The following is a 22,239-nucleotide window of genomic DNA, read 5'->3' on the forward strand; positions in this document are numbered from 1 at the left end:
AATGAGTCTACTGTTTAATGAGATGTCACGCCTCTCCGCGTCTTCACTGGTAAATAAGTACAAGCATTCATAGAAATGCTTGCAGAAGCAGTAACACCTGGTCTGTTGGAAACTGGGTCAGAGCAATGAAATTCCTCTTGAATTTCTGTGGGATAATCAATGATTCTGCTCTAATGAAACCATAAATCAGAAAGGATTTACATAAACTGAATCCCACTTGGCACCTCAACAAATAGCAAGTGATGGATTTTGCATTAAATCATAAGACCTACCGAACAACACTATCAGTTACCAATAAATGTATCCTTCTGAAAATTCTAGTCAGTCGTTAGGTCTTTCTCAAACATCCCAGCTGCAGGTATGCTTGTAGCCATGAAAGAAGATAAACCAGAGAAGATCCTCACGTGGCATGGTTAGCATGTCACTGATTCTAAGAGCCATGCACGAGGCTATCAACGTACTAAGTTTTCCTAGGAATTTTACCAGAGAGAACTCTCAGCCTAAGCTGCAAGCGCGATGTGATAAAATATACACCCTTTTTATACACTCAAAGGTGCTAGAGGAGGAGCCAGCATATTACAGGCTGTCACCTGTTTTTGTAAATAAAATTGTATTGCAATAGAGCCACATTCATTTATTTACCAAAAGCAGTGTATGCTGCTTTTGCAATACAGCAGTAGAGTTAAGTAATTACAGCAGAAACCCTCTGACCCCGCAAAGCCTGGAATATTTACTTTGTGGCCTTTTAACAAAAATATATTTAAACCCTTGTGCTGAAAAAAAGATTTTTACAAAGTAAAATATGAGGTTACCGGAGCTAAACTGCTATGCTCCTTGATCCTTCTTAACTCTAGAAGCTTCACAGGTAAGCTGCAAAGGATCTACTCACTGGGAACGTGATTATGTGGAGGAGGATTTGTTGTGGGTATACTTTCAAAATAATAGCTACAAATTTAGCTGGATTCATTTTTTAAGATTTCAAATAAATTTCCGGTTCTCCTAATCCATCTAATTCTGCCTTGGTGAGAAGTTTCAAAGAGGAAGTGATATTAAAGCTGGGGTTTGAAGATACAAGAATAAATTCGGGACAGAAGGGAATTTCAGGAAGAGGTAGCAAAACAATCTCTGCCCCAGAATTAATAAGCAATTAGGTGTTACTTACTCAAAGTTTTTTTTCCTCTCAGGAAGTAAAAATGCTCTGAGGATTCAATATAAGTCATCCTCTTTCATATATAGGAATTGGCCCGTGGAAATGGCTGGGGGAAAAAATGCTTCCAATCCCGTCCATGAGATATATGTAATAATAACTGACAATAGTCATTATTGCAGGAACCATCATTATAATTTGTATAGGGACTATTGTGTATTGAACATGTATCACGTGCTAGGCGCAATGCGAGGTACTTATGCATCATCTCATTTAATCCTCACCGCAGTCCTATGCAGTGGATGCTATCATTATCCCCATTTTACAACTAAGGAGAGCAGGACTTGGAAAGGTAAACAGGGTCTGGGAGTTTCTAAGTAGCACAGTGTCGTTTGGGACCCATGCTATCACCATCACCCTCTTCGTTAAACCCTCACGCCAGGAAAGTCCCTGCCACCCCCAGGCCAAGCACGGACACCAGCAAGCCCACTTACCTCTACAGACACTACAGCACTGATTCTCTGGGAGAATGTGATCCTTTTCTGAGCAATTCAAAGGAGGGCACGCTTCTGTAATTTTTACTAAAACTCCACCCTGGAAGCCAAATAATAAGGAAACAAAAACGTTCATATTTTTTGCCGATGATACAAATGTATAATGCTCATTAAGAGCCTGCAGTGATAACAACCTACAATAATTAACAGTACTCCCGAGAATTCCACAATCATGACAAAGTCGCAAATTAAATCGGTGAGCCTCCCGGAGAGGAAGGCAAATTTTCCTTTCTATATCAAAAGGGCCTCCGTTTCCATAAATGGTTTTTGAGTATAGCCTGTGTCGCAGAAGGTCACTAATAGTTGTTGGTCAATTGTAACAATTGACTGTTGGGCGGGAGAACCCTAATTTGCAGTGTTTGCTGATTTCTATGGCGTAAATACCTGGACGACATCAGATTTTGAACTACCAACACGATGTCACTGGACACAGAGTTGGGAAGTTGTATACAGTGAGCCATCATGAGGTTCTGTGAGCTGGTGTCAGTTCTCCCCTGGGTCACAAGCACTGTGAACCCCAAATTAAATAAGACGTCTTCCCTGGCCTTGATTAGCTCAGGTTAGGTGGGAAGAAAAAACACACAAAACAAAACCTCTTAAACTAGAAACCATAATACAGTACAGTAAGTCCTAAGAAAATGCTCTAATTAAGGTATGATAATGTGTCATGGGAGAATAATTAATTCTGCCTATGCGTGAAGAAATTATGAAGATGCCACAGTTGAGGGCATTTGAATAATGGAATGAGGGGAAAAAAATCTTTCCAGCAGAGGAAACAGACAAAGAGCCAAGGTATAGAGGTATGAATGAACTAAAGAGGGTGGTTTAAATGAGTACTAGATTTGCCCTACATATAAATAAAATTTTGAATATTCAGCAGGTGAATATTCACTTCACCAAAGGTTCTCTTTTTTGAAATTAGCAGAATCTGTATTTAGTTATGCTCTGAATTTTAAACATTAGCCCATCAATTATTATTTTTTAAAAGGGGATTTGAGAGTCCCTTATTTTATCTGAAATGTTAAGCTTTTCGCTCCCATTCTTAGGAGGATATTGAAGTCAACCAAGAAGCAAGCTCGAGAAACAGAGTCTCATTTAAGGCCAAAAGGTAATTCTCATCATAGACAGGAGAATAAGATGGAGCTGGGCAGCCAAGAGGGCTGGGGGAGATACCAAGTTTTCCATCTCTATGAGACTCTATCATTCCAGAGGCCCCACCACTCACTGATTTGGCAGGAACTCCCATTATATCAGGCACATCCATTTTAAAATATGAGCCTAAACATAACTTTAAATGTCAAATATAAATTTAATTTCTAACTATTCATCATTTGGGTAATTTGACTTCCTTGCCTTTCTCATATTTTTCAGCCCAGGCAGTCCAGCCTCTGGCATTCCTTGGGGTGTCATTTTTTTCCCCCATTTGCTCTTCATCCTTGATCTGTCCCAAGGAAACTAAACCTCTTGCTTTCCTCGTGATTCTGGCCCTAAAATCTGAGAAATGATTCTGCTATTCACCCTCAGTCCCCCTTTTCATCTACATTCCATTGTCACCCCTCAGTCTAGGCCACTCTGGGTGGCACCTCGCCTCAAGAGTTAGGACCAGTCTTAAGGCTATTGTATCCATCAGATGTGCCCTCGTTTCTGCAACAGGGAATCAAACCAGATACTACAAACCAATAGAAGTTTCTCACTATCAGCAGCAAAAGCTAAATGCAAAGAAAAACACAATGCTTAGTCACTTACCCTCATGGCCTCTACTTCCACGTACGCGTACCCTTCCCTATTGATATATTCATTATCTACTGCCTTCTTGCATAAATAAGAGCAGTAGACACTGTTGGACCTCTTGTATCAGTTCTGTGTGCCCAACCCCCAGCTTCTGAATGATTTGCAGCTCATGTCTCCTCCTTGCCACTCTCAGAGGGCACTGGAGCCACATTGCCCATTCAAAGAGCCGGAAGTTACCAGCAAGTTCTCCATTCCCTACTCCCGCAGCCCAAAGCTGGTGATAAAGAGGCAAGGGAGATTCTCTTGTCAAAAATCAAACTGTTAAAAGAGACGATCTCTAGGTAGTGAGATTCTGTAGTGATTCCCATTTTCTTCCTTATACATTTTCCTCTGGATTCCAAATTTTATATCTTGTATATATATATTTGCTTTTGTAAAAAATAAATAAATAAATAAACATTAAAATTGTTACAGAAGACTTTTTAAAAAATAATCACTCAGAAAAGCTCTTTTTTTCATAAAAAGGGCTTGTTCTGACTGCTGATTCAGTCAACAATTCTAATCAACCTTTAACATATTTAATGAGTAAGGTAATTCCAAATGTTTAAATAGAGACAAACCCCTTTGCATGAATTTCAAAACAATATGAAATGTGATTACAGTAGCATAAGTGCCACCAAATCCATTTAGTCCAGCCACATAATTAGGCACAAACATTTTTAACTTTATTTTCAAAACTATCTCTAGTACAAAGTATCTGATGCTTAACATTTTTAAATCCTCCTGCTGATGGTATATTATTTTATGACCCCTGGAACTCTGCATTGGTGGAAAAATATAGTTCTTCCATTCTTTATTCTTTAGAGCGACTGTCTCCATGTCATTAGTCAAATGTAACCACTTTCAAGTTACTAATCACTGTGCTTCAACCTGCATTTCTAATCAAATACAAAATTCATATCTTTAAGTGAAAAACAGTATTGCTGGGCTAAAGAAATGTTCAGGGCAGCAATAATTAGACAAAATTGAGCAGACTGCTAGGAGGTATTATTCATCTAGATTTTAAAAAAATAATATGGTAACTTCAGGAAATTTTTGGTGAAACTATTTCAAACAAGAGTTTGTTTCTTGTCTAATTGGTGTTGCTGAAGCTTTAAAATGATCCCAGGAAAATGGAAATGGATGGTCTCCAGGCTGCCTTTTGTCAGCTGGGGATCTGCATTTGAACCACAGAACACAAAGAAAATTATTTGAGTAATTATTTGCTCAGTTCTCCCGAGGATAGTACTTATATAGGATCGCCTCTCCTAGATGCCGAGGAAAGAAATTAATTCACTACATCCAACAGGTGCCAGAGGGCATTAGGGCTTAAATCTTGAGAAAGGCTGCCCAGGAAAGACCTGAGGCCCTCATCCTACACCCCTCTCCCTGCTGACAATATCTATTAAATGTGGCACAAGGCTCTTCTCTGGCTTTTTATAAATGCTACACTTTATCAAGGAAATCAGTGAATCATCACCTGACCAATCTGGTCTTAGATGGACTAAAAAGGGATAATTCAATCCTTCTGAACCTATTCTTCTAAAATTCAGAAATGAGAATTACTTCCAAATAAGTCTAACACCATCAGGAGTGGCAGTGGAGAGGCTAAGAGAGGAGCCTGTGAAGCTAGATGACATAGGTTCAGATCTTAGCTTGCTCACTGATGAGCTCTGTGACTTTGGTCTTCTGTGCCTCAATTTCCTCATCTGTGAAATGGTGATAATAGGACCTACTTCACAGGGTTATTATGAAATTTATCTGAAATAACATGTTTAAAATGTTTTAAATAGTGTCTAGACAATACTAAGTACTCAAGAAATGTTCATTATTGTCAATGACCCTTCTCTCTGTACACAAAATAATCACTTAGTAAGTAAGTGTAGAAAGACAATAAAGAAATTAATGACTTCTTAAAAGAGGATGAAGTTATTCACCTATAAACATACATGCACATACACACTCCTTGTGCAATGAGGATAATTTGTCTGCCCCAACGTCTTTCTAAATTGTAAAAACGTATCAAAACAAAAACAGTAAAAGAGGAACCAAAGCATGTACAGCACCTACAATGTGCCAATAACCATAGTAAGAGCTATTCCAACAAGCTGGCATTTAAATCCATGTCCATATCCTTAGAGGTCTCCAAGGGTGTCCGCCTTGATCCTCTCTGATGATTACAGAGATCTATGGTTCTACACATCTTATTTCAAGAAATATATGGGAGGGAACATGCAGGAGACAGAGGCATTTTCTAAAATTACATCAAATACTTGGAAGCAGAGATGGCACTGTCCACAGCTGGCATCACAGACTGATTCCAACGCATCTCAAAACTCTCCCAGGGCCACCTGCCAACCTCCCTGACTCATGGTAACTTCTACCTCCCTTCCCTTTCTGACATCCCTCCCTTAATAGCTTTTCCCAAGGCTATCTGATCCACAGCTGACCACAAGCTGACCACAAGCTAACCAGACAATGACAATGGCTGGGACCTTTCCATCCTGGACTCCAGCCCACCACAGAGAGCCCTTCCCCTCGGGGACTCATTCAGGCCAGTCTGCTCCCCTCCAGGATCCTATTACAGCCCACATATCTAGCTGTTATGATCCCTGTCATTTGTGGGGAATTAAGGTTGAAACTTACTCGGCATTCCCGACAGCTCTTGGTTAAAATGCGCTGACCTTCTGCAAGAACTCTTCCTCCATAGATACATTTTGCTGTAATAAAACACAAAAATGGGTCAGACAGTCATGCTGTGCAACAAAATGACCTCCGAGGTGCCATCAAACTCCGATCGATCCCACAGAACGTAGATCCTCTGGTTCTAAACAATACAAATCTCTTTGTCTAGAACAAGACACGGGCACACTCTTGGGTAACTGCTGACCCCCTCCATCAGAATGTCATCATGGTTATGTTTGTCATGAGTCCTTCACACCAAGGGTATACAACTATTTCAGTGAAGCAGTTTCAGGAGGAACTAGTGAGTGAATCGATGTGGTTAGACCTTAAAACAAAGAAGTGGTTGTCATCTCCAGAGGGTGCAATAGCAGTAGCTTTGATCCAGACACTCCAGCTGTAAGATGAATGACTAGGTGAAAGGGAACACATAGATGTTCCATTCATCAGAACCTCAGCCACAAGGCAGAAAGATGCCATTTTTCCCCCCGTGATCATGAAAAGTATATGTCCTTAGCCTATCTGTTCCCAAGAAGCTCAGAGAGAACTAAGAAATATAAGCCAAGTCGGTAACGTGCTTTATCAATGCACTAGAGAGGCTGCCTTGGGAAAAGTGAGCTTAACAGGCTAACAGGGACATGGAGCAGACAGGGCTTTTAGAAAAGTGAAAAGAGAAGCATGAGTGGAGCTCCCCCTACTCAATTTAGATTCCACTGGGACTAAGTCCTCGACTCAACTTGCAGACCCACTTTTAAGCAAGTGCAGAATATGTTCATTTGATATGACCCTCCATGCGTCTCCACCAAATTCTCCGGCCACATCGACAGGAACAGGAAAGCAAAGTCCTGATCACTCCTCCCACACAGATGAGGATCCTTCTAGCCCTAGTCCTCGGGAAAAAGAGACGTGCAGATACGCACTCTAAGAGATCCCGACCTTGAATCACTGTCTTGGGAAAACCACCTCACCTCTCAGAGCCTTCATTTCTATATCTGTTAAAAACAGGTTAATTAAATGTGATAGTTTCCTAGTTCTACAGTCTTAAGACTCTAAGACTCATGGAATGTTGGAGTATGTAAGGACCTTAGCGATCAACCAAGCCCCCTCGTGTTAGTCACCAGCAGAGCAAAGGCCAGAGGTGCTGGTTTACTTAACATCAGGACCCTACAGTGGATGCTGTGCTGTGCTGCCCAGATGCCCCTTCATGGACAAAGGGGACAATCCTGCAGCTGCTGTGACAGTTGACTACCAACATCTCTCGGCTAAATATTGATCTAGACTTACCCTTGGCTTAAGAGAGCCACTTTGCCCAATGTCAAGTTCCCTTCAGCCAATGAGTGGTGGAAAAAGGGAGTAAAAATTTCTGACCCCTTGCCCCAACTCGGGATAACTCTGAAAGGTCATTCCAGCTCCAGAACTCCCAGTAGGAAGGACTGACATATTTGTTGTAACTGCATTATCGTTCAAGCTCTCATTCCACCCAATTCTGCTTTCTTTTATATCTCACTCCCACCTCAGAAGTGATCCTGACAGAGCTTCCCAATAAAGTACAAATCATTATGGATCACTAATTGGCCTCAGAACATTGTCCAAGCATCTTAATTCAGCACACAAAGCCATTTATGCAGTTCCCTTTATCTCTCAAATGTCATAACTCACCAATTCCTGTGTGTTCACTCACCCTCCCAAACATGCATACCTCCACGTATGCTCCGGCCAGGCTCACGCTCTCTCCCCCCAACCCCTGGGAATTTGCATAGTCTTCTCTTCTCTTCTCCAAGAACACGCAGTCTCATTCACCTTCCACAGACAACCTCCCCTCTTATATACCCAATCAATTTCAACTTATGCCTGACTTCCCCCAAAAAGGTGTTCTTGACTTTTAACACTGATGAATTGCCCCTCACTTTGTGCTTCTCTTGTATTCTAGACCTAGCCCTAACACATTTTATCTCAGTGGCCCATTTAATTATACATATCCCCCTGCTAACTGTAATGGCCATGCGGACAGGGATGACGTCTATTCACAATTTTATCTCCAGCCTCAAACTCAACGCTTACAAATAACTGTAAAATTAATGAGCCTCTAGTTGGTAGTAAAAAACAGTCAAATTTCCTGATTCCCAGATAAGACTTCTTTCTGTTCTTCAATGCAATTTTAAACATTAAAAGCAGATACCAAGGGTTTCAGCACAAAACAGCAATAACAACAATAAAAAAGGACAGAATCAATACAATTTTCTACATAGGTCCATTCCTCCTTTCATTTAAAAAAAAAAATCACTCCTGATCATCTTTCATGCCTCAATTTTCTAGATAAATCAATTGAGCGTGACTCACTGGTCCTAATGATAATGTGGATTCCCCAATTTACTTGCATGGGGACACCACACCTCCCAAAGCCTGGAATTCCTGTATAACAGACTCCCACATTCCCAAGCACAGCTGCTGCCAACTTGGCAAGAAGGCTCGCTCCAGAATGACAGCTCTGCTAAATGCCCTGCTGTCAAATCTGTCATCTGCTTCTTGGCCCAGGCTGGGAAGCAGAGAAATAGCCTTTTCTGCCTTATTTTGCCCTTTGCCACCCCCACAATGGTACGAGCACACTTGCTACCCTGTCTTATGACATTTACCTGATTCCGCTGTTCCTCTGACAGACTCATCCCAGTACAATTATCTGGAGATAGGAATGTCTTATTGTTTACATTCAGACCACACACAGGGGACTCACCCAGCCCTCAAATCCACCAGTCTGGTATAAAAATTAAATGCCCACTGAATTTTATGTTTTCGCATAGCAGGGTACTGTGGGCGCTGTGAATATCACCATGGTACTGCATGCCTCAGCCCTGATAGATTTGGCATTGGTGCAGGATGCATCTATGATTACGATATCAAGTATCTATGTAATTACGTTAGGACTGCTTTCAGAATCACCACTGGAGGTCATGAGAATTTCCCCTGCTTTCTCATACTCATCCCACTTCTCTGACTGTGCCCCTCTTTTCCTGCCACTGACCTCTATGTGACTAACATGAGTCGTCATTATCCAACCTTTTGATCTACAGCCAAAAAGGCTTCTTTTCAATATCTGAGGAAATTCAAGCATAAGGTGAGTCGGGCTCTGGTGCATCTGGCTGGGGCATTTGGGACTCCAAACCAACAGCTTTCAGTACGAGTAGAAATAGAAATGGATACCTGAAGCCCTTCATATTGCACTTGAGACATGCAAACTAGGATATTTTCACAGTGCCTGACCATGAAATTGAAACTTGGCACCAACACACACTTCTCCATGATGTCAGAAACAAATGTATTGGGGATTTAGAGAAAGGGATGCAGTTGTATCTTTCTGTAGCCACATATATTTTCTGGCCCTTCAAATCTGAACCTGATTTGTCTAGTGGGATGACTGCACACTTTTGCCGTTTGGGTGCACACTGAATAAACAATTGACAGGTATGACTTAGCACCCCTGTCACATGTGGACATGAGGTTGCTCGGTCTTCATTTAGGTATTTGTACCCTGCATACACTTGAGCCATCCCTTGGCACTCAGTGGCTTAGAATATCAAAAGCAGCACTCTACATTACACTTCAAAGGAGAGTGGCAGATGAGAAAGGCCAAATACCCAAGGATCCTTCCTTCATCTAAGCTTGTTCACAGACCTAGCTTCAGGTACCACCTCTATGAGCCGCGTCCAGTAGTTTCACTGTAAACATCTTTGCTGCAAGCAGTTTCACCAGAAACGTTTTAACTGCCTAACTAACTGGCCATTGGCAATTTTGCCATAGGAGATAAAATAGCTTACTGTCTCCGCGGAGAAGCTAAAGATAATATGAAACTCAAAACACTGATCTAGTCCTTGCGTTCATACAGCAAATAAAAATGGGAGGAAGGAAAAAAAAAAAAATAACTTCTCGATAGTTTGGTTTCACTTCTCCATTGAAGAATAAACAGGCTTAAGCGGACTCAACGTATTTAAGCTACTTGGTTTCACATCTCCATTGACAAAGTTCTTGTACCACTCCCATTTTCATATTATGAACATCTTAGCCAGAATACATACTATACTAGAAAATAATAACATATCAGTTTTTCCAAACCAGTGAGCACAGTCATTTCTCCCAACCGTCACAACCAAAACTTTACCGAGCTATGGCAAATAGAAAAGAGGCAGCTACTAATTCACAACAGTCTTTGAGAGCATTGATTATAGATTCTTACGTTGGAAAGTGACACCTCTCTTGATAAAGGAAGAAATTTCAGTGAAAAAGAAAAAAAAAATGCAATGGCGAAAAAGGAGACAAATCAAAAAGCAAAAAAAAAAAAAAGGAAGAAAGAAAGAAAAGTATAATACTATGAACAAAAGACTTCAAAGACAACATTTTCGTTTTTTGCAGTGAAGTCTTTTTAATTTGATTAACTTTTTCATGTTTCATTATGTTCTTTTTAATGTCCCTCTTTTATTTGCCACTCTTTTAGCTTTCCTGGTGAAACGGCCTTAAAGCCCATTAGTTATGCTGCGGGGCAAATACCTACGGCCAGCCTGCTTGCAGCAAGGATGTTTACAGGGAAACTTCCTAGATCCCTCTGAGCAGGACACTCACATCAAACTGGTTGTCCCTCAGGCATATTCAACTCAAACAAGCCAAACAGAATGTGTCCTTCCCAAACCAGTTCTTCCACCTGCCTTATTTCTGTTAATCACAGGCTGAATCCCCACCACCTCTTGTCCAAAATCTGGCAACTTCTCCCCTACAGATACTCTGTCCCGGATTCATCTGTCTCATGCATAAACGCTTACGGAGTACCTACCGTGAGCCAGGTCTTTTAGCTGTCACTCACATCCATCCTCCCCAGGCAGGGCCTGCCTGCCAGCCTGACACCCTCCACGTGGAATATGCGTGACTCTCATACTCAATCCGCTCCAGTTTCCTGATGCAGCAGCCTTTGTAAAAGCACTTCTTTAATTATGCCACAACCCTGCTTTAACATCTTGCTTTTGAGTACCACAACCAATGTGTTTACTTCCATGCCTTGGCACATGCAATTCCCTTGGCAGTCCCCACCTTGTCCACATAACAAACTCCTACTCATGTGTCGACACTCTGCTCAGCTATAATATTACTTCCCCTGTGAAGTTCTTCTAACACACATGCATGCACACACACACACACACACACACACACACACACACACACGTTTCTGATGGAGTTAATGTCTCCCCTCTCTGTGCTACCGCTGCATATTATATAGTATGCATGTTACACAATACTCTATCGTAATGAAATGGTATGTGTGTCTCACTGGAGAGCAGCGGGGAGAAGAGATTGGTTAAGAGTATCAGCTCTGGAGCCAGACTATCTGGTTTTTATTTTGGCTCCACCAAGGCTGAGAGGTCTTGGACAAATTACTTGTTTCTATGCTTTACTTCCTGATCTGTAAAATGGGGATCATGGTAGGGGCATATGACTTTGGGTTGTTGGAATAATTAAATGAATTAATATACATAAGAGAGCTTATCTCACTACCTGACATACAAGTGAAATGAAAGATCCATACGTGCCTGCTGTTATACCCAGAGGTAAGGACAATGCTAGGGAGAGGAACCTCAGAAAGGATGACTGAATGAGCTGAATGGATCATCATCCATCGCCAACCCACCTTTGCAGCTTTATTTCTGCTTCTCACCCATAAGGATCCTCGGTATTAGACTATCTCCCTTTCCCTCTGCCACCTCTACTCCTTTGGAAATGCTATTTTGCAAAGCTGAAGATTCCCTCTCTGTCCACCTCCCTACCATCTCTTACAGTTCTCAAATTTGTCTATCAAAACAGAATTCAGACTACAGGATACTATTGCCTGTAGAGATTCTGATTTACTAAGCCCTGGGAATCGCTAATTCAAGAAATTCACCAGGTGATTTCCATGTGAAGCTAGGTATGTTTGATGCCTTGAATAGAGCAGACATCCAACAAATATCTGCGGAATGAAACTCCCACATCATCTCCTGGACCGCCTTACCCACAGTCAATGAATCGAGAAGACCTTCCTGAATTTTCCCTGATGCCTCCCTCCCAAACAGACAAAGGAAGATTCTAGCAGCAGGACCTGACACCCCACTATGAACACCTCCTTGCTCTCAAAGATGGCCTTCTGTTGAGAATAGGACAAAGTATTTATTTTAGGCCATGAACGGAGAGAGGGACTCTCAGACAAAACCCTATCCTCTTTCCAAAAGGATGCCCTCCTTTGTAAGTGCTGCATCTCCGGAGGCCATGACAAGTACACGAACACGTTAGTACGTCTGCAGACAAAACAACTTGCTCCTTAGGCCTGAGTCCGATCAATACTTTTTCTCAAGAATCCCTAGAATACTGCGCCTACCCACCCAAAACCATAGAGTAGCTTAGGAAATGTCATCTGAGAGGGACAAAAGTAAATATTCTCCATCCTTTTTCTGATGTGAAGATATTTGGAAACGTCTAGAAATTCTGCTGACCAGCATTAAACTCTACTTTATCAATCCTCATTCTCCTCTCTTCCCCTCCACGCTCAAACTGCCACAAAAATCTTCTAGAAGTCTAGAAATACTTAGCTTGGCTCCACTTCCTCCAGGGAGCCTCCCATGCCTACCACCAGTGTCCTCCCCCACCCTCCCATAAGCCGTCTGTCTGTACTCCAATGCGCCCCGTCCACATGCCTAATATGATTGCACTTACAAATCTGGACCCTGTAAATCATGTCTCTAAATTGAAAGTGAGCCCTCACGTTATTCCGGGCACCAGCATTGAGTAAGTGTCTGACACATACTATTTCTATTAGAAATTAGTAAGAAATGAAACTTCTCTAGGTCAAAGGTTCCCAACCTTTTAATTCCCAGAAGTGGCTTATATTATTTCTTCTCAAGTTGTTGTGTTTTGTTGCTGTTGTTGCTGTTTGTTTTTGGAGTGGTCGTCTTAATAACTTATCTGCAGTACCATTTTTATTAAACTGTAAACATATCAAACTACCAGTCGGAACTGCTGAGAAAACTAGTGCCACCTAGATAAATTGCTATGAATTCCAGGCAAAGGCAAAAAACACACTCACGTTTTAGTTAGCCTATGTATCAGCCTCTTGGTAAAATAGGGTAACTTACTAAACTATTTTTTAAAACTTAAAACTCTCCAATAAATTAGAATAAAGAAAAGTGACTACAGCTCAATCTCCTAGTACGAGAACAATTTGACAATACGTATTAAGGGCCTTTGAAAATGTTGGTCTTTTGGCCCCATAATTCTGCTCTGGAGAATTCCACCTTAAGAAAATGAAAAACACAAAAATAAAAAAAATGTTTTCTATACAAAACCTGTTATTAAAGAGTAATTTATAAGAGTAAAAAGTGGAAAGTAACCTATCTATCCAACACTTGGGCAATGACCACGTAAGTTTTGCAATAGCCAAACAATGGAACACATAAAGCTCATTAAAATGAGGTTTATATGGAGATTTTTTAAAAATAGGAATACGTTTAAGTAATACTGGTAAGTCCAAATTATCTGCACAGTAAGATCTCAACTGTACACAAAATATAATTTTTAAAAATGAAATTCATTAAAATTTCAAGACTGTTTGCCTCCAAGTGGTGGTGTCACAGGAGATTTTTCCATCTTTATCTTTACTCTTCTCTGAGATTTCAAATGTTACACAATAAACACATTACTTTTGCAATTGTAAAATCAAAAGGTTAAAACACAAAACTGCTAAAAGACTCATCTACCCCATATCAAACAACAACTTCCAAAAGACAGCATTCACACATCTACCCAAGGAACTCAAAATAATGGATTTTAATTTTCTTATGTTTTTTAAACACAAATTCCTGATAGTTTTTCAACTTCTTCCTCTGCTATTATATAAAAAAGCAAAACTGGAAAAAATGAGCTGTCCCTACTAAAAACTAACTTTCTATGATGGCATCAAAATACAATCTTTACCACCTGCCTACTTGTTCTATCTGTACTTCCAGACATGACTTTCGAAAGCTCTTGGAACAGAAACAAGAAAGTTTCTTTTTTCAGATCGAGTACGCTCTCCTGAATAATGGGTGTACTACACCAACCATGACAAGGAATATTCAAAAGTTCCTTTTCAAAGAGTTCAACAAAGGCTTAGGCAGGTGTGACCAAACTATCCTCACTTCCACTGTCATATTAGGTGCTATGCGGTTCTTGGCAAAAAGCTAAACTACTGTCTTTTGAAAAACCTAATGACAATGGTGTTTTTCAAAAGAGCAATGATCTTGAAAATTACCAACAGGATGCCATCTTTCTAACCTAAAGTCTCCTTTTCTACAGAAGAGCATATTGTAGTCAGACAGAACTAGTTTTACATGTCCCCTTTGCCACTCACCAGTCTTGGGACCTTGGTAAGTTAACTTCCCTAAGACTAAGATTCCTGTAAAACAGGGGTAATAATAATCCCCACCAGAAGGATTAAGATGAGGATTCAATAAGCTAATGGAATCCAAGCACCTAGCATAGTAACTGGCACATACCAAGCATTCTAAATGAGAGCTTTACTCTTTTACTCTTTTTGTTTGTCTCAATGTTCATTTGACTATTTCACTTGAAATAGTGCCCTTTGTAATACATGGGGAAAAGGATTTTTAAATCACCATACAACTTGGACAAGCCAACTTTGAAGAAAATTGTTCCAGTATTTTAACTAAAGTTCATCCAGAAATTCTTAACAAAGGCCTTTTAACAACAGGGTATCTGTCCAAGACCTCAGAATGCCAAAACATAGAATTTCACCTTTAACTTGATAATTCAGGATGAGAGAGACTAAACAGATGGAGCTTTGGAGTCATGACTTTATAGAATGACTCCACCCATTACCAGTTGTTTGACCCTGTAGAAGAGACATAATCACTGTGAACACCAGTTCCTTCTACATAGAAGGGGAAGAATAGTAATCATGGTTGATGGGAGAATGTTAAAAAATAGCCTATGTAAAGTTCTGCCATATCACCTGTGATTAAAATATAGCAGCTCTTCTTATCATAGATTTAATATTACATCACCTGCTGATGGCTTCATTTCATCAATGTTAATCAGCTGGGGCTATAACACAGGGGGAAAAACAAACGTCAAAGCACAGAGGGCCACCCTGACCCTCAGTCAGTACTTACGTCGGCAAACCTTACAGCACTGGCCAGCAATGTGCACGGGGAGGGAGTCTGGGGAGCAATTGAGAGGGGGGCAGGACATCCTTCGGCATTCCACAGCACCACTCTGAGGACAGGAAGACAGGGAAAGGAATCTTAGAAGTACCCTTTGAAAGGTCCCGTGTGGAAAAAGCTCACAGCTCATCCCAGAAACCTCACCAAGGAAACAGAAGCACTGCAAGGAATTCCCAGTCTGCTCCAGGACCACAAATAATATATTTTCTCCAGCCTGAATGAACCCGTGCCACCTCAATTACTTTTCTGATACACATCACTGGCTTCATTCCACCTGCCCATGTGGGCTAAGTAGATTAGGCAGAAAACAAAAAGCCTATTTTTACAAGAACATAAATAACACCTTTTGCAGACCCTGTCAATCATCGTTGAGGCTCTAACAATATGCTTTGTATTTTCCCAGACAAACAATGGCATTATTCAGATATTTATCAAATAATTTCAACTGCACATGGTTTACATACTAATTGGGGGGAAGGGCTTCTTCTGTAATTTTCTGAAACAGATGAAGGAGTACACAAATGACAAATACCCTGAAAGTTGGGGCAGGGGGGGTCTTACAATTCTCTGAAACAGATGATGGGTACCTTGTAAGATACAATAAAGCATCCGTATATTAATTGAACCCCCTTTTAAAACTTATTCTAGCAGAGAAAAGTTGTGGATAAAGCTAACCCAATCTTAGGTTGTTTGAAAAATCAGAGTTCTCCCTCCGACACTCAAATCTCCAAACAGTCAGCTTCTTATAATGATATTAGATCATATGAGAGTGTGTTGTTAGGGGAAGGTATTAATAGATTTTTAATTTCCAAGTATTTATTCATGAAATGACACTTTTCCAACGTCCCTTCACAATGTTACAGATTACTAAGCAGGCACTTAGTAAAAAGGTAACACTTCCTAGAGTTAGCAATATGTATTAAAGAAGAAGATTGCATGATTAATTAGTGAAGCTGCCCTATTAAAAGTGTTGTCATTTTATTAATTTACAAAGAGGCTTACTTTGCATGTACAGTTCCTGCAGTGATCACCATCAACCCAGGAGTCTTGGTCTCTATAGAGTAGTCCACTCACTTGACAGGTCTTCTCACAATGACAGTTTTCCAATTGACTAAGTCTTGTCTCTGCATAATTTAGCTGCAAACAAGAGTTACTAGGTATAATTTCTGTAATTCAATTGCACTGTCCTAACAAAGCTAATAGCGACAAGAAAAACACAATCCAAGTAGGAGGGGGAAAAAATGCTCCGAGCAGCTCACTGATTCTTAGTCATATCTGTCTTTTGTTTTGGTGTTTTTTCCTTCTTTTACATGAGGTAGAATCATTCTAAATTAAAGACACATTTGGCTTCCATGGTCCAATGAGCACCAAATGAGACATTAAACTATCTCAGGGACCTCTTGGGTGTTCATAAGCGTATGTGCTTTCAGCTCAAAGCCCACATGGAAACACTCATAATGAATGTGTTCTCAAGGACTCATCACAATGTTTACAGGAGATCTAATCAGGAATGCCAACACACTGACATTTCTCTTCCACCATCCTCTCTGTGTTCTTCACACACGAACCAGAGTGTCATGGTTTACAAGCTGGGAAGTCGTGGCTTTTCTTAGGAAAAATTCTGGGGAGCTGGGGCCGAATAAGTCATGGTAGGAAAGTCACAGAAGGATCTAGTTTCTCTCCACCTCAGAAGTTCCCAAACAGAATGTCCCAAGAATCCACTTTGGTGTTCAGATGAAGGTCAGGAGAGGCAACCGAACCCCCGGGTGAGATCAAGATTTAGTAAAAGAACTTTTTTGTTTTCCTAGGTCACCTAACTGTTACCATTAATCACAGAATCTTGGGATATTTGATTGGAAAGGGGTTATAAAGTTTAAATGTCCTCACAAGTAACCCTATCAAGTGATTACCCAGCCTATGTCTATATATCTACAGTGGTGGGACACTCATTATCTTCCAAGGAAAGCCATTTTTGTTGTTAGCTCTGGATGCTTGAAATATCTCCTTTGGTTTGAGCCCTGAAATCTCTCCCTTTTTCTTACTATATACAGTTTGCCTTGTAACCATCTGAGCAAGTTTAATCTCTCTTCAAACATGGAAGGTTACCTGTCCTCATGCCCACTCCTGACCAAAGGCAGCACCACCAGGTTCCTTTAATAGCTCTTCATGATATGGTTCCGATCCTCTCTCCTGATCACGTTCAGCCTACTCCAGTTTGTCTTCAAAAATATGGTGCCAAAAAACTGAACTTTGCTACGATCTCTCTATTGTCACACCATACTAAGGAGTAACTCAATCCAGTAGCAGTATTATTCTTCTTCCCCTTTCCTTACATAGTGACTGCCTTGATTGAAAAACAAATATCACTGCCAAAAAATCCATCACATGGTTTCTCTTTTCCTTCTCCATCACAACTATACCTCCATGTCTTGAGTGTTTTCCCCATACCGGAGATCAAGCCAATCTGTGATCCAACTAAGACTATTGCAAGCTAATATTTTAGATATAATGGTTGAACCTCGGTAATGATGATGCCCACCATCTCTCTACATTAACTACGGCTCCATTCCATACGTGCTCCTCTCAATTACTGATAACAGTGCTACTTTGTGGAAATGGAATCCATGTATAATGCCAACTTTGGTTGCTGTCACTGATTATATCCTCTTCCTCTATGCTTTTGGAATTGCTCAAGAAAACTTGTTTCTTGCCTGTCTTTCATGGGTGGTGCCAATGGGCAGAGAAAAGAACAACTAGCATCCTAGACAAACCACAAGCACCATAATCAGCTCTAAAGAAACTGAGTTGACGATGCCTAAAATATCAGCTTCCTATGACTCTTGAAATATGCATGCTCTTCCAAAAATTCAGGTTACATTTAAATCTCCAGCCTGATTATTATCTGGAATCTAGTTTCTAGAATATATGTATATAATTAAGTTCCTTGGGAATTCTTTAGGAAATGAAGATAAAATATACTTCCAAGAGTTTGGTGAGGTCGTAACCAAATCCATGTATAGGTAAGAGATGATAAAAAGGAGGAGACAATGTCCCATATTATCTTTATTTCATTTCTATATCCCCAGTAGTTCCTACCAAAGATAGTAATTGGTGGCTAACCTGGGACTGAACAAGAAAGAGTTGAACTAGATCTGCATTCCCTCCAAAAGTGGCTCAGAATGGGATACCTGTGAGAGGAAATGTGCCAGTATCCCTCTGAAAATCTGGAACTCTAGCATTTGTAACACTCCAAAAATGGAGCTTCTTAAAGTCTAAATGACCCAAAAGGCAATTCTGCATCTGTCCCAGTTTCTTGAAAATCCAGGAGCTTGCCTAAGTGTAATACTGTCGCCAGTACTGTCCAACAAAGCTGAGCTATATTCAACTATAAAACTCAATTGCGGGGCGACTGGATGGTTCAGTTGGTTAGAGCGCGAGCTCTGAACAACAAGGTTGCCATTCAATTCCTGCATGGGATGGCGGGCTGTGCCCCCTGCAACTAAGATTGAAAACCGTGACTGGACTTGGAGCTGAGCTGCGCTCTCCACAGCTAGATTGAAGGACAACGACTTTGAGCGGATGGGCCCTGAAGAAACACACTGTTCCCCAATATTCCCCAATAAAAATTTAAAAAAAAAAGAAAGAAAGAAAGAAAGAAAGAAAGAAAGAAAGAAAGAAAGAAAGAAAGAAAGAAAGAAAGAAAGAAAACATTAAAAACATATAGTATTTAAAAAAAAAAAACTCAATTGCAAGGAAAGCCACAGTTTTAATATAATGGAAGCCCTTCTCAGGGCTGACTTTGTTTCCTTTCTGAACTCTGTTTTTATTTTTTAGTATATTTAGGCTTTTCTGATAACATTTCAAAGCTCCAATCTCTGAAATATAAGAGTACATCAGACACAAAGACAAACAGATATTAAAGCAAAAAGCTAACCCTTCAAAGGCACTTAGTATGTAATCTTGCCTTCCTATTTCCCCCTGCTAAATCCTGTTGCAACAATAAAGAAGAAAAACAACTCTGAATCAAAAAATGATTTACCTTTTCTGCCACTGGTAATTAGCATGCTGAATTTACACAAATTCATTTTCAATAGCTATTTCTACACTACCTGCCATTTTCTCCAGGAATGCCTGCAGATCCAAAATAGGTATGGTATCAAATCTACATCTCTATTCTGTTTTACCTTTGTTCATGCATTTATCTAAGCAACTATTGACCAAATCATTTATTCTGAACTCTACACATTCAAAGATAGACAGCAGAAGGCTTTTTCACAGTCAGAGGTCAATGAATGAATCTGAGTACATTAGTGGTATGGTGGATTGCTTTTTCTTTTGTTTTTCCTCCTTTGAAATACTATTTGACATTTGCTATATGGAAGGGAAAAAAGAAATCTTCTATTGTGTTAAACTTTTAAGCTTAATTGAAAAATCACTATTGAGCTCCTCAAAACAATGAAAATCTCAATATTAAATATGTTACAAGCTGAAATGCTGCTCCAAGTGCTGCTTGATTAGCATAAATAGCTTTGTCAAAGATTTAAACAGAAGTAATCAAGAAATTCCCAATCTCCAGCATCTCTTCTTCCTTAGCTTGAAGAGCCTGATTCTATCACAATGCACCTGGCCCGGAAGGAGGGTGCTTTCTACAATGTTGATAGTACCTGGGAAAGCTTCCAGAGTAAACCGGGAGGTTGGTGTTTCTTATGGATCACTCAGAGGAAGAAATAGGGGACAACTTCCCTGCACGTTCTCTGCCTTGGAAAAATGTATGGTTTTGCAGGAATTCCAGGATTCTTCAAGAAGGTTCTTGTGTACCCTGGCCACTGTCACCTGAAGGTGCATGCAAGCTGTTCCCATGATCTGTCCTATATCAAGCAAGAACATACTCATTCTCCCGCCTCCCTACATGAAAGGAGAAAAGGAACAACAAACCCTCCTAGGCAGACTTGACCCCTGGGCTTATCTGGGTCTGCATCTGTTTGGTTTGATGTGATTTGGGCTGCCATCACCTATCCTGCTTGTGCACTGGGCTTGTTCCCTGGTAGGATTCCATGGCTTCCACGATGATCTAAGTGTGAGGACTTTCTGCTGCTTTCCAAGGCCTCTGGGCACCTGCCTCCAGACCAGGGCCTTGATAGCAACTCACAGACTCTGCCAGACTGTGAGATGCCAAACTACTGGGGAACCATTTTCTTAGGGACCATCTTCCCCTCACAGTTGCCTATATTTTCCCAGGTTTAACTATATCATTAATGACAGTCACTGCTAATTGAATGCCCAGGGTATGTCATGCACCAAACCAGACAGACCTCAAAATCTCACTTGCCTGGCCTCATGGAATCTTTATAAAACCGCACATAATTTTTACCAATTTGCATATGGGGAAACTGCAGTGGCAACGAATCCAGTGAAGCCTGGAGCTCTCCCCTTGATGGCTGCACAGTGTATAGGGGAGAGGATTTAGACAAACAGGGTCTGCCCAGTATGGGGTGTCTTAAAGGAAACTCCTACATGCAGGTGCAGGCCCCAAAGGGCTGTAACCTCAGTTTAAGAATGAATAAAAAAAGGAAACAAGGTTTGCACAAGGCACACAAAGAAAATCTTCCTGTTCCATTTTTGGCACCAGCTGGAGGGAAATATCTACCTTGAGAATTCTAACAAGAATTGTTTCCGGAGAATTCACATAGCCTATCCTAGGTGTGCAGTGTGATTCTGTGCAGTCTCTGTGATCTGAAAACCCTTATGAAGATAATGTGATATAAGGTAGCCCTTGCGTGGTCCTGGCAGAAGTGCACACAATGTCAAATCAGGACTTAGAAAATTCCACATATGAGTACGTCCAAGGCAAACAAGTAAGTCAAGGGACGTTGTGCTTGCCCGACATTCCCCCTTATTGAAAAGTTGCTATAAGCTCTGTGCTCACTTTTCACTCCATGTGAATATTTCTCCTCCTCTTTTCCTCTTTTTATGGCTCATTCTTCTCACTGATACCTCCATTCTCCTGCTGCAGTATCCACCTTCCTCTCTCCATCAGCCATTCCTTCTTTATATCTTTTGTTTATCTTTCTAATCTTCTCTTCTCTGAGTCCCAGCTCTGCCATCCACTATCTTGGGAAAAGTTACATATATATAATTTTCTTGGAACTCTGTCTTCTTGTCTGGAAAGGGGGCTAATAAATCAAGCCTAGCTCATAGGATTGTTGTGAGGACTAAAGTGAAAGGGAATATAAAAAGTTTAAGCATTGCAACTAACACACAGTAAGTAAATACCCAATACATATTACCTAGTATGAGTGACTTCTCAGCTTCTTCCAGATCAGGAGTTGACAAACTAAGGCCCATGGACCAAATCTGGCCCACCACTTATTTTTGTATGGTCTCTGAGCTAAGAAAAATCTTTACATTTCTCAATAGTCATATTTTAAATTATTGTATTTAAATAAAATAAGTATATACATAATATTCTCAAATTTGCCTGTTAGCTTGCAAAGCCTAAAATTCACTAGCTGGCCCTTTACAGAAAAAGTTTGCCAACTCCTAATCTTCTAGATTGCCATAGATTCCAAACTACACAATGAAAATGGATGTATTCAAGTTTTTCTAATTATAATTCTATTCACGGTTTGAAAGAAACAGACTTACAAATCCTCCCAAGTGCCTGGGGTTGGGGGTGGAAAGGGATGAGAAAGTGGAATAAATTATCCTCTGCTTGCTATTGCCCACAATTAAATATATGGAAAATGCTCATTTTCCATAATAATATTTTGAGACCAGAGCTCAATGTGGCTTCTGGGTAATATATGGCTAAAAAGAAAAGAATGGCATTCCCTGGAACAGGAAGGACACAGAAAGG

At 40.5% G+C, this 22,239-nt stretch overlaps 1 protein-coding gene across 2 annotated transcripts in view; it reads right to left on the reverse strand.

Moving 5' to 3' along the window:
- The window catches only part of NELL1 (neural EGFL like 1), a 755,117-nt gene that overhangs the window by 562,100 nt on the left and 170,778 nt on the right, over positions 1-22,239 (reverse strand). For both annotated transcript variants that reach the window (XM_033118971.1, XM_033118969.1), the window contains exons 8-11: positions 16,386-16,520; positions 15,333-15,435; positions 6,118-6,191; positions 1,642-1,741 (exon numbers count right to left, since the gene is read on the reverse strand). In XM_033118971.1, the coding sequence (XP_032974862.1) occupies positions 1,642-1,741; positions 6,118-6,191; positions 15,333-15,435; positions 16,386-16,520 (412 nt within the window). The remainder of the gene's footprint in view (positions 1-1,641; positions 1,742-6,117; positions 6,192-15,332; positions 15,436-16,385; positions 16,521-22,239) is intronic.

This window comes from Rhinolophus ferrumequinum, chromosome 11 (genome assembly GCF_004115265.2).
Source record: "Rhinolophus ferrumequinum isolate MPI-CBG mRhiFer1 chromosome 11, mRhiFer1_v1.p, whole genome shotgun sequence".
NCBI classification, from domain to species: domain Eukaryota; kingdom Metazoa; phylum Chordata; class Mammalia; order Chiroptera; family Rhinolophidae; genus Rhinolophus; species Rhinolophus ferrumequinum.